Source organism: Poecilia latipinna, unplaced genomic scaffold (assembly GCF_001443285.1).
Source record: "Poecilia latipinna isolate Pla-1442-1.1 unplaced genomic scaffold, P_latipinna-1.0 Scaffold87, whole genome shotgun sequence".
NCBI classification, from domain to species: Eukaryota; Metazoa; Chordata; class Actinopteri; order Cyprinodontiformes; family Poeciliidae; genus Poecilia; species Poecilia latipinna.
The window spans coordinates 418,236-430,914 of NW_015112703.1; the positions used below are offsets into that span (position 1 = coordinate 418,236).

The 12,679-nt window shown below is 40.9% G+C and overlaps 1 protein-coding gene across 3 annotated transcripts in view; it reads left to right on the forward strand.

Moving 5' to 3' along the window:
* The window catches only part of pde2a (phosphodiesterase 2A), a 191,080-nt gene that overhangs the window by 154,621 nt on the left and 23,780 nt on the right, over nucleotides 1–12,679 (forward strand). For all 3 annotated transcript variants that reach the window (XM_015022714.1, XM_015022723.1, XM_015022731.1), the window contains 7 exons: nucleotides 4,809–4,898; nucleotides 5,188–5,276; nucleotides 7,767–7,876; nucleotides 8,522–8,577; nucleotides 8,768–8,827; nucleotides 10,742–10,898; nucleotides 11,515–11,567. In XM_015022714.1, coding sequence (XP_014878200.1) covers nucleotides 4,809–4,898; nucleotides 5,188–5,276; nucleotides 7,767–7,876; nucleotides 8,522–8,577; nucleotides 8,768–8,827; nucleotides 10,742–10,898; nucleotides 11,515–11,567 — 615 coding nt within the window. The remainder of the gene's footprint in view (nucleotides 1–4,808; nucleotides 4,899–5,187; nucleotides 5,277–7,766; nucleotides 7,877–8,521; nucleotides 8,578–8,767; nucleotides 8,828–10,741; nucleotides 10,899–11,514; nucleotides 11,568–12,679) is intronic.

Below are 12,679 nucleotides of genomic sequence, written 5' to 3' on the forward strand. Positions count from 1 at the left end.
ACTGTACTTAAGTACAGTAACGAAGTACTTGTACTTCGTTACTTCCCACCACTGACCAAAACATGGACTTTTACCAGAACTGACAGGAGGAGAAGAAGAACATAAATCAGAGAATCATCCAGTAGGTCCATGGTAACTCTGGAGGAGCCACAGAGATGTTTGTTTACAGCATAATTATTTTACAAATCCACAAATCAGGATTTTACAGAAAAGTGGCAGGGGAAAAAAAGAGACGCATCTCATTTGGAGTTTGCCGTAAACTATGTTGGGGGTTGTGCAAACAAGTGGAAGAAGATGTTTTGGTTAGATTAACTTTTTAGCCTACATAAAAACTGTTGTACACAATAAAAAACCCTCACAGCACCTTACTCTAAGCACACCCGCTTCACAGCAGTGGCAGCATCGTGCTTTTCAAAACTGAGCTAAATATAGTGCAAGTCTGGAAGAAAACCTGAAACCTGATTCAGGTTCCAGCATGACCTTGTGTTCTAGAATAAGAAAATTGATGATCACATATACTCTCCGTCCAATCGGGTAGAGCCTTGCTGTTTTTGCCTTGTTGTTTTTGGACACAGTATTAAGTCAGAGGGTCTGACTACAAATTCACACCACACAGTTTTACTAAAAGAAAAAAACAAACATTTAAAAAGCATTCATCGATTTCTTTTCATTTAACAACTGTGCACTGCTTTGTGTTTGTCTATCACATAAAATAAATTGAGGCTTGTAGCTATAACATGACAAAATATTTAAAAATACACGAAATTCAGTATTATCTTTTTTGCCTTAAAATTTTCCTTTTAATTTAAGCAAAATGTTAAATGCGTAGATATTAGGGAATAGAGACAAAGAAATAAACGGTCATGTTTGGTGCTTGATTGTGTGTGTGTGTGTGTGTGTGTGTGTGTGTGTGTGTGTGTGTGTGTGTGTGTGTGGGAGAGAGGATGTGCAGTGAGGGATGGAGAGGCAGGTAAATTAATGTAACAGATGGTTTGAGGTACATGGCAAGAAATTATTGGGAAAGGTCATAGGACGGCGTTTGACATTTACAGAGGCACACATCTTATTGCGAGCAACATACATCCACAAACAGTGACGCACAAAGGATGGCGAGTTACATCCTCTGTTCCCTGTGAGGACTGAGCTGCAGAACAGGGAGGACTTATGTGTTCTGCTGGCATAATCTCCCAACAGTCCAACAATATTTACAGGAATTTGTCTAAGCATCTTGAGATCCGTAACTTAAAATGCAGCACACTCGCTCACTCACACATACCTTGGTTCTGTCAGGCGTCCTCCCACTCATACGGATGCTCACACATGGGCTGGCATGGCTCCAACTTCATTACAACGTGCTGATTGAGTGATCAAAGCTAATCGCATTTAATCATATCTAATCATATGTAATGACCAGCATCGAGTGCACAGCCATGACAACGCTCTCCAGTTTTCTCCATTTTTTTTCTCCCTTCGTCACATTTGACATTTTCAAAACCATCTCTGCTATCTAAGAAGTCCCATATTTACCCCCCCCACCCCCACTCTTCACCACCCAACTTCTCTTCCACATTTTACCCTCAGTCCAAAGAAAAATAAGACTGAACACAGATGGAGGAGAAACAGCAGAGACACTAAAAAAAAAGGGAGGAAAATTACGAAAAACAAAGGTGACAGATGGACACCCTCATTAAAAGCATGAAGCCTGGAAGCAGGCGCGCGAACACTTTGAGGTATTCACAGTTAAGGCAGCCGAATAGCTTTTTCTTTTCAATTTAGATTCACAACACAGTTTTCAGTGCTGCAGGACGTTAAAGTCTTCATTTTTCCTCTCGTTGTTTTTCCTGTGCTTTGATCAGACGTTGAGGTCCCACTGAGATGTTTCTTCAGACAGTGGTAACAAGAAATCATAATGCTTTATGAGAACACTAACAGGTTGGGATTTAAGTAGACCACACAGGCCATAAAAAGTGTATGCTGTGAAATGCCATAAGGGAAGCACATTTGCAAGGCTCATGTCTTTTCTATTTCATAGAGTGGAGATGTTTACGTGGTTCTGCATGTAGCAGATATTTTTTCTGTCAGGCCTCCACATTTATTGAAACATCTGATAATGAGATTTGAAGAAAAAAAAAATCCATGGAATAGTCTAAACTTTTTTTTAGCAGTAGTGTTTCACACTGAAAACATGAAACATCTAAGACATTCAAGTGCTTTTGTTCATTCAATTTAAAAATCAGCCTGTATTTTGTACTAATTTGCTGGTGCCACAATTGTGTAATTTTATATGGCTCGAAACTTGGATACATAACTTTCTGTTTTCCTGGAAGAAAAGTCACTCTTCAAATAAGACACTAGAACATGCCACTGAAATCAGGCAAATGTTTGCTGATCTTCATTTGCAAAGTAACTATTACAATTAAATAGCTGTCCATTGTAAATTTGCTCATAGCTTCCATCAGAATAGTGCATAAAAAGCTTTCAAATAATTTTTACTCTGTCAAAATTATTTGACAGAGTAAAAGATAAAAATGTATCTTTTTATCATGCTCTGAGTTCTTTCAAATCTCTATTAGGAGTGTCAATAAATTTAGACAGGGCTGTATAACCTAGATTTGTTTTTCCTGCAGTGACAAGAACAGAGTTTTAGGGAAAAGCAAACTACTCTCTATGGTTAAACAGCTACTAAGCCAACGGCATCGCTAAATTGACATATTCATAAGATAGTTAAAAAGCCGTTGGATCACCCATCCTTTAAATATTTTTGACATTGAAATTGACTCTGGAAGTCTTTCCCCCTGGCCAGCAGATTAGTGTGCACAGTCAAGAAAGTGGCCAAGGCTTGAGCTACTCTTTTATGCTCTCATTTCTTTATTCTTCATACATTTCTCTTAAGTCTGCTCAGTCAGAGCAGGTATAAACAGTCTGGCTTTTGTGCACCGAGCTGGCAAGCAAAGACTGCAAATTAGCATAGCAGCAGCTCCAGAGGTTCCTGTTTGTGTCAGAAACTATAAAGAGCTGTAAGTCACAGGCTTCAGATGTCAATGGGCAATGATTTTTGTTGCAAATCTAAACTGCGGGTAAAGAATAAACAAGGGGAGGGGGGAAGATGTGAAGATGTTTTTGCATTTGCTGACAAGATGAAATTTCACACAGAGCATCAGTGGCTGTTCTTGATTCAGTGGCATCCTGGAAATGTGCCTCCATTTATATGCCTCTATATATTCTATGGTGCTTTCGTCCATAATGGATAGACAGCTACGACTGAGGTCAGTTGACACTGAAATAAACCTTTAATTTAGTACTGAATCAAAAGTTGCAAAGCCAGCTTTGAAATCATTGCCCATATATGTTGCACAATATGATTTCTATGGTTACATTACACAGACAAATAAGCCATAGAAAACTTTTTACGAACACGACTAAGAGATACTCTTTTATTTGCTTCTTGCCGTATCACTCAAATCAAAAGCCAGAACCACATGGCAAATCTGCAGGTGGCTGAGCATTTAAAGGATGCTGTTTTGTGCAAATAGAGGTTGAACGCCACCGAACCAAACACACCCCTAAGTTTCCCTCCCAGAGTAATTTTATTAGCTGAATATATTATAGAGTATGTGCAAGTCTCAGGCAATGCAGTGTAAGAGATTATGAGGTGGCTGTATGGTTTCATTCTTGTAACCAATGTTGTATTACCCTAAGTAATAAAAATGCAGTTAGGGGAAACGTTATATTGGCTTGGAACAAACAGGGAACAATTAATTAGGTGTCTGCTGCAAAGTTTTTTACTTTGTCCATACTGACTTTTGTTTATTCAAGGAAAGGGGCAAAAGGTCAAACGTATTCAAAAGTTTAAATCTTGAAAGACTTTCTTAACCCTCAAGCCATAACATTATAATTCTCTCCATAAATGGTGATGAGCATAGGCACATAGGCTCCATTAGAGCTGTTATTTTAGAGATATTATATCCTGCAAAGTTTTTCTGCTTCCTATCTTCAATGCAAATGAGTGAAATTAATGACAAAGGCCTTTGCAGAGCTGAATGACTGATGTGAGACTTCAGCCATTTGACTCTGATGTGTTGAAGCAGGGATGCATCTACAAGTTGCAGGTTACAAAATAACCACGTGTAAGTTAGTTAACCTGTCAGTGGTCCTAATGGTTCGCCTGATTAATGTCCAAAGTGTCCAGTTCAGTGAAATTCAGTTCCCTTAGTTTCTTTGACCTCCAATTGTCAGATTGTATTTATTTTGACACATGTTGACCTTAGGATTTGTGAAGGTATTAGGTTTTTGGTGTGGAAATTAGCTTAATCAGTGAAAACCTAAGCTCAGCCACTCTAATTAGGATCAACATATTTTCATACACTCAGGTGCAAGTTAAGTGCTTCTGTGAGAGCCGCCCATTACTTCCTGTGCACTTTAACTCCGTGAGTCAGCTACCTACCAAACTCTGCAAATGAATTTTCAAGTGCTTTGTTTTCACAGATCCAAATCGAAACAAAGCACCGAGTGCGGTGAAGAGCAAAACTAATTCTGCGCTCTGAGCTTACTTTATGTTCCAAGTGCGACACTTGTGTTGCCAACTACAGAGCAGGATGCATTTAGAAAAATGACTTAGAAGGTCTTTGAAGCCTTGCGAAGTCATTACGAATAAATAGTTCTGACTGTGTAAACCTTGTACCTACAAAGAAAACACAAAATGGCAGCCAAAGGTCCCTGCTTCTTCTTCTTCTTCTTCTTTTTTTTTCTTTTTGTCATAAACAAACAGCCAAGCACACTTGAGGGAATTTGTTTGTCTTCCTCTCCAGGATGCCTTGCTGCGGCTGGCAGCAGTTGTTGATGTACGCTCGCTCCGAGTGGCCCTGCGAGACAGCGTTCAGGAGCTGCTCCCCAGCACGGTATTTGCTCTCTCTTCCTCTCCCAAGTCTGCACATACATAATTTACGTTTGCAAATGAACACAATTGAAATTTTCTCAATTTATTACCTGGGAAAAAAGAAAAGCCTCACGTTACTATTCGGAATGGTGGAGCCTGTTGTGTCTGTCTCGACATCGCTGCGGGGAGCATATGGGCCAAAACCCTTCTGCAAATGCATGAGGCTCGTCGCTCATTATGTCAATTACAATCTGATTAATGTTTCAAACGAGGGTGCATGTGTGTCCCCGTGTTTGATTTTTGTATCCCAGGAGTGCGTGTGCGTCTTCGTGCTGGAGGGAGACTCCAGGCTGCTGTGTGACGACCCGCCGTACGAAGTGCCACAGGAGGGGAAGATCAGGTGTGTACCGTTTGTGTCTGTGCCCGCCGAGCTGCAGATGTTTTTCAGTGCTGGGGGCTGATTTGCTGTCGCGCCGCCGTCCTGGGCGGTGACGCCGAGAGAGGCGACAAAACAAACGCCGAGGAGGGCGGAAGCGACAACGCTGTTTTGTCTACCTGAAAAGCAGGTGCCACTTGAATGAAATCAGCAATCATCAGCACACAGATGGAGATGTCACCAAGAAAGATCCCATCGTCTGGAAGCACAAGGATATTCTCTGCCTCTGGTGTCTCATTGTTACCGTCTCTTGCTGTTTCTCTTTATTTCATCTCTTCTTTTTTTTTTTTTTTCATCTCGTCGAACATCTTTGTCTCTCTGACACCCCAATCCTCTTTTGTGATCTACTGGCCCATTCCAGCTTTCTGCCCGACTCGCACAGCTTGCCATGTTTTTCTCTTTCAAAGCGCTGAGCCGCATGTGGCCTGGTCTCTCCGCCGCCTCTCTTTCACCTTCAGTCCCTCTCCCTGTGGAAGCGACGCAGACCTAATCGCCCAGATAGCTGTACGCCTCTGTCCCTTAGCGAGACGTGGCGATCCTCTTCTCTCCTAAGTGCTCTCTCTGAAGCTTTGCACATATGCTGCTGTGACTGCTGCCCAGGGGCTGGCAAAAACCAGCACTACATTATTGATGAATCTGTCTGTTTGTCAAACAAGAGGCCAGCTTCTAACGCCTTACTGGCACACTGACATGGGATCCCATGCAAACATGCAAAGACAGAAGCTCAGGCTTCAACTTTACAGTGTCACACATGCACATCCTCGCCAACACTCATCTGTCATCGTTGCATGGATTGACGGATTGCTGATATTCGAAGGGCTACAAGACCCTTTTAACTTTTCTCTTTTTAAATTCACTTGCTTACATAAGCCTGTTATCAAGACCTTGGCAATACACACCCCCATCTACCATCTACCTACACTGAGAGAACCCATCTGATAGGTGGAAGGCCGTCTGGTGTGAGCCTGATTCGAAACCACTTTCTAATAGACCAGACCTTGACACACACACACACACACACACACACACACACACACACACACAGGCACACACACTTAATGCACAAACATTTTCAGCTGAAAGAACTCCAGAGATTGTTTTTTCTTTGAAACTTTTTTTGACATGTGCAAGTAAACCGAAGTTCCACAGTCAAAGTAAGCTTTTTATTTTTTTTAATGCGGCGGATGGAAAAAGTCTACAGATCTCTGTCAAATTAGCCTTTTTCTGCATTTAATGCATTTAACTTAGACTTAGGTTTGAAAGAAAGCAGCTCTCCTCCAGTTCAGCACATCACCAAAAAGAAAACCTGATACACAGTGACTAATAGAGGAGAACCTTTCAGAACAACAACCATCAGTGCAGCAATCTTCATATTGGGCACCACGCATGTTTTCAATAGTATCCAGACTATTGAAAAATGATGGTGGCAGCATTGTGCTGTGGGGATGTTTTTCAGCTGCAGAAACTGGAAAACTAGTCAGGATAGATGTAAAGATGAATGCTGTTTTAATTCATAACCAGAGCTTTTCTTCCTCTTCAATACATGTTCTTCATAAGTCACATGCCATTATTTTATTCAGTCTCTCCCGTCATCTACACTTAAAATGTGCACCAGGTTTAAATCCCCAAACTCATAGAAAACACCCAACTTTTATGTAAAAGCACTACTATGCTTAGTAACTCCATTCTTCTCAGTGCTGCTGGTTGTTTTTTACACTTTGCTGGGCCGGTTTGCATCGGCTCCAGGGCTGTTCTGCAGAGCTGCTTTGAACAAATATGTTACAGAAAGGTCAAATGTATTTGCCACAATAGAATATTTTCTGATTGGAGTGCACTGTTCCTCAGTGAGCTGAAATAAATGGACACTTTGAAATCAATGCACCATGCTGAGATTTCCTGCAGTGGTTTGGGGTGCGGGCAGGTTCAGACTCTACGGGCATGTAATGGAGTGACTGCTGCCTTGTGTGTGTATGTGTGATCCTGTCAGAGGGCTTAGCTGATTATTATGTGCTGCACATACATGTTGGATTTACCTGTGTGTGCTTCAGTGATGCTATTTAGATTTCTTATGCTTTTTCTCCAATTCTGAATGAGTTTGTTTTGTGCATCCGAGAAATTTAAAATGCTCGTCTCATGTTCTGAATTTGTTGCACCTGGTTGCACATCACCCCTGCTCTCCCCATGAAAACATACAATATCACAATATCCTCTCACAACGGATAATGGCTCTGGTCACCGGTGTTTTGACGAGTGTGAATTAACAAAACACATCTGTTTTATTAACGCTGGTGATTGTTTTTCCATCTGTAATAAATTTCTTCCAGGGAGACCTCTTCTTGAGGGGTTTTTTTTTGTCTCTGCTGTGTCTGACAAAACAAAATTAATTTAGACCAATTTCATGCATGTTATTGCATTGCCGCAACTTGACTCAGACCCTTTCTGTGTCTGTCGTAGGAGTGCTGTGGAGCAGCAGAACCGATGCGAGTGTGCCGGTTTCCCTCCGTCTGAACTGCCAGAGAAATACAGGCTCTTCCTCGCTGCACCGTTACCGGCACACAGGAGAGGTTCGGCTGAATGTTTTATGTAGGGTCCAGGCAGGGAAGAAAATGTGTAATTACGGGTCCTTCTCTGCGAGCCGAGAGAGTGGAAATATAAAAACAACAAAAGGGAGGAGATGGAGAGAGAAGTAGTTAACAAGAGAAGATAATTACACTGAGAGAGGTATGCAGCTGGGTGAGCAACAAAATTATACAAAGGACCCTAACAGAAGCAATAAAAGGTTGCGATGAGGGGAAAAAAATAACAGTGAGATGAGTGTGAACAGACTCTTTTCTGCTCGCCAAATGAAAGAATTCGGAGAACAACCTGAGGAATGTGTGGACAAAGAAAAAATACATATGCAAAGTCGCTTTGTGCTGCGGGAATAAATGCATACCAATGAACGTGTAATAATTATGCAGGAAAGAGAGTTTGTGTGCTTGCAACAAGCGGCATCTCATTGTCGCAGCTCAAATGAAAGGAATAAGCAGTCTCACTCAAGGACATCAGCTGTGTGCTTTATATGGTTTTTTTCTATTTCCTGTTTTCTTTGTTCGTCTTTAGCATAAAACACAGAAAAAGAACAAATATGATTAACATCTACAGTCATGAAAATTTATTTAATCCAGTTATTTTAAGCTTTATTTTATTTCTACCTCATTGTCTTTCAGCTCTTGTAGTTCCCATCTTGGATCAGGATCACACCAAGGTCCTAGCCGTCTTACTGGTGAGGGGAAAAAAAAAAGAAAAAATCAAATGCTGCAGATTCAGCCTCTTCTTTGTGGAAAAGCAGATTGTTGGGAGCTGATTTAAGTTAACATGCACACCTAAAATGAATTCTGAGACATCACAGCCCGCACCAATGCCTTGTGCTGCTCAGATCTCACTGGTTGTGCGTATGTCTCTGTGTGCTGCAGGTGGGATGTGGCCCGCTATCAGATCAAGACGAACTGCATCTGAATGTGCTGGGAAAACACGTAAGATCCCCTTTTCTCTGTGTTTCGTGATCAAACGTGAAATGAAAGAAAAAAAAAAAAACCTGGCAACATGAGCTGCGCTATGTTGCTGGAGGTGTTTTACTCAATAAGGTTTGACAAAAGTAGGTTTTGCAGAACAGTGCAACAAGTAAAGAATATAGCCTGCCAGCTCTCAAAGTGTTATATTTTTACCAGTGGTTCATTAAAAAAAAACTGGTAACACTTTATTTGAAGGGGGGTGAATAAGACTGTCGTGACACTGTCATAAACATGACATAACACCTGTCATGAACATGAATAAGCCTTCATGAATATTTATGACTGTTGTCATGAAGTGTAATTCGGTAAATTATGACACTTTTATTACAAAGTTGACATTGTTCAAAATGTCTTTGTTATGACAACTTGACATTAACCAAGAAATCATTACTGTTTAAACTTTAACTCTAATAACATAAAGTTACCTAATTTTTAAAGTGCAATCAGTAATACTTTTATAACAAATTTATATCAATAATGATTCCTTGGTTAATGTCAACTTGTCATAACAAAGACATTTGAATAATGTCAACTTTGTATTAAAAGTGTCATAATTTAACCTACTTCAAATAAAGTGTTACCAAAAAACTTACTTCCTTCAGGTGGAGCCAGTCTGTTGTTAATTTGTTTGTAAGCTTAGACTCACAGTGATACTGATAAACGTAATCCCTTTTCTTTTTCAGCTTTCAGCTAAAAACCTTCATGTTTTAGATAGAAATTCAAAGCTATTTAGAGCTGCTCACATTTCATCCACATTGACAAATAAAAGTAAATCAGTCTGAAATTGCAACCCCAGATTCCCTTTCCTTTCTGGAAGAGTGGCCCAGAAGTTGTACTTCATCACAGATTAACACTTTGTGCCCCCTGGAAAAACGTTTCTGTCTTTCAGCATTAGTCTTTAGTCCAGAAAACTGGAGAATGTTGTCACTTGTAGAACACCAGGAGAATTCACCTGAATTTACTGCAGCACCTTCATTGTTGTTGTCCGTCTCTTAGCAGCCCACCAGCCTAGTTTTTAATTTGTCTTTTTAACATGAGTTGAGAAATGTCCTGTCATCGAATAATAATGTCATTTTTGTTTTCTAAAATAACAGTTTTTCATTTCCGCCTCCTTAAATGTTTTTTACCCTTCTTCTGACTGATACCTTTTAGAAATGAGACCTGTTTGACTGGTTGAAGCCTCTCTGTAAGAAAAGGACTTTATTTACAGTTCATCAGATTCTGGATGCATTATGACAGGTCTGATCTATAGAAGATTGCTAATTTAACATCGTGTTACTTCAGAGGCTTACACACTTGTGCCACCAATTTTTTTTTTTTTTTTTTTTTTTCATTTTGATTCTGGATGATTTCTCTATTGTCCAGTTAAAAGGTGCAGGATAAATGTTAAATTAAATGTAGCAAAAAAACATTAATTCCTAAGTTGGCGTAGGAATTAATGCCAACTTAATTGGCATTAATTCCAATTAAGTTGGCATAATTTGAACTTAGAAGAAGTGGTTGATTTTGCAGCTATGCCTCGTCTTGATCAATCATGTGGCAACAGTAGATAGGAACCATGAATAAACTTCAACATGAATAAACTTCCTGCAGAATCAGATTCGGCCATCTGCTGCAGCCGACTTGAACTTGAAAGGGCAGAAAGCAGACACAGCAAAAGAAAAAACTGAAGTTCTGGTTCAGGAGTATCTTTTTTTACAGGCAGAAACAAACAACAAAGCCCGTGGAGTCAGTGGCAGCAGTAGCTCAGTGACTGTCTTTATCTGGGAAAGAAACATAATGAAACAGAAGCACAGAGAGCTCAAAGTTAAATATCTATTTTAGCTGACTTTGCTGCTTGTCTTTGTTTGTGTTTGCTGCTTTATGGCCCTGCAGGCCTCGGTGGCATGTGTTCGCATCCAGGCGGTGCAGGCGTCCTATCAGAGGCCTCCTCTGAGCCCGTCTCCACTGCAGTCCCACAATGCTCTGCTGCATCTCAATGTCTCAGAGCAGGACTACTGCGAGCTAGATCGCAACATTCTGCAGCTCTGTGGTACGCTCGCAGCACTCACACACATACACGCTCATCAAAGCACAAGAACTTACTGTCCCTGCTATACTGTACGGCTTACAGAAACACGGCAGTCATGCAGCCAGAGACCGAGTGCGCTGTTAGAGTTGGACCCAGTGGCATGGCGGCTCTTGTCGATTTAGATTCAAAGTCTGAAAGCAGAATGCTTTTCCAAAACATTGTTTAAATTCTCATGCATAATGGAGGTGGACTACCTCCTGCTGTTCCTGCACAGATACATAAACATTGTTTACTCTCCAGTAATTGTCAATAAATATGAGTTGACTTTTTTCTCCCCAGCTTCCCTCTGCCTTTGCTTCACTTTTCCGGCTCTCTCTTCTGCAGTCCAGGCAGCTCTCCATCTCTTGTCTTGTCTTTGTTATTAGTCCCCCTGTTAACCGGCTCCTTTCACCCTTCCCCGACCTCGCTGTCTGAGTGCACCTCTCTCTGGATTTCTCTCTGTCCCTTCGCATATATGATCTGAATTCCCTCTCTTTCCTGATGTCGCTTCGCCCTTGCTCCTCCGTCGGGTTTTTTTTTTCACTCTTGTCACTTTCTCTCTCTCTCTCTCTCTCTATGTTTCCTTGTCCTCTTTTAGGTGAGCTCTATGACCTTGATGCCGCTTCTCTTCAGCTCAAAGTCATCAATTATGTAAGTAGCTGAGATCAGTCATACCCTCTCCACCCCCCTCCCACCATCACACACACACAGATGCACAGTAGATGCAAAACATCTCCACCGGCGACTTCTTCCTCCCTTTCTGTTGCAAAATCTTTGCCACACCATTACTTCATCAATCTCCCCACAGAGCAGCCCCTCCACCCACTTCACATATTTATATATCCAGAGTCAGATAGACTCTGTAAAAGGAGAGGCGAGAAACAAAGTGTAGATCAAATGCAGTGGAGAAGAAGCTGTGCTGTAGCAGCGAGGGAGGAACAGCATCATCAGAAATACAATTCAAATGTATGGAGTTATTCACAGATGGGGAAATATAACAGAAACTGGGATGAAACCTGAGACAGGAGGACGATTTGAAGGTTATCCTGCACAAATCCTCAGTACATTACAGCACAAGATGGCTTCATGACTATATAGAGAGAAGGTTGTTCTTTATGTCTGTGTATTGTCCTGTACGGATGTCCAGAAAGCTACTCTGTTGGGAAAACTTACTTTATACAATTTAGAGTTTTTAAAGTTACAAGGTAGCTTGGTTACTAAGAGTGTTTGACAGCTTCCTGCACATTTATTGATGCCCCCAATACAAATGTTTTTTGGTTGTTTTTTTAATCTTATCAGTTAATCTTTTATTGCAGCTGAATGAACAAATAAACAAGATAAATAATAAAGCTTTCTTATTTGTGTTACTACTAATGATGTTTATAAAAATAAATGTATTTGTAGCTGCGTTTTTGGTGTTGATCAGTGTGCAAATAAAACTTTGAATGATTTGAATATGATGGTACGCTGAGGCCTGTCCCTCTCCAAACTAGGTAAAGAAAATATGCAGTTCAAGTGAGGCAGAGCTGCATCGATCTGGTGCTGAGTCACAAAATGGTGGCGAGGAAAAAGGCTACTTGCCTAAATGTGCCCACGTCTACAGTCAGAGCAGTTAGTGAAATGCTTAAAAACACCTGAGACTGAGACAGAACCGGGTCAGTGAGGATCCAGGTTCATTTTGCCACCAATTGCGTAGGAACGAGTCTGTCATTGGGGGGGACGCATATCGGAAACCTGACAGATCAGTAAATAGCTTGAGCATA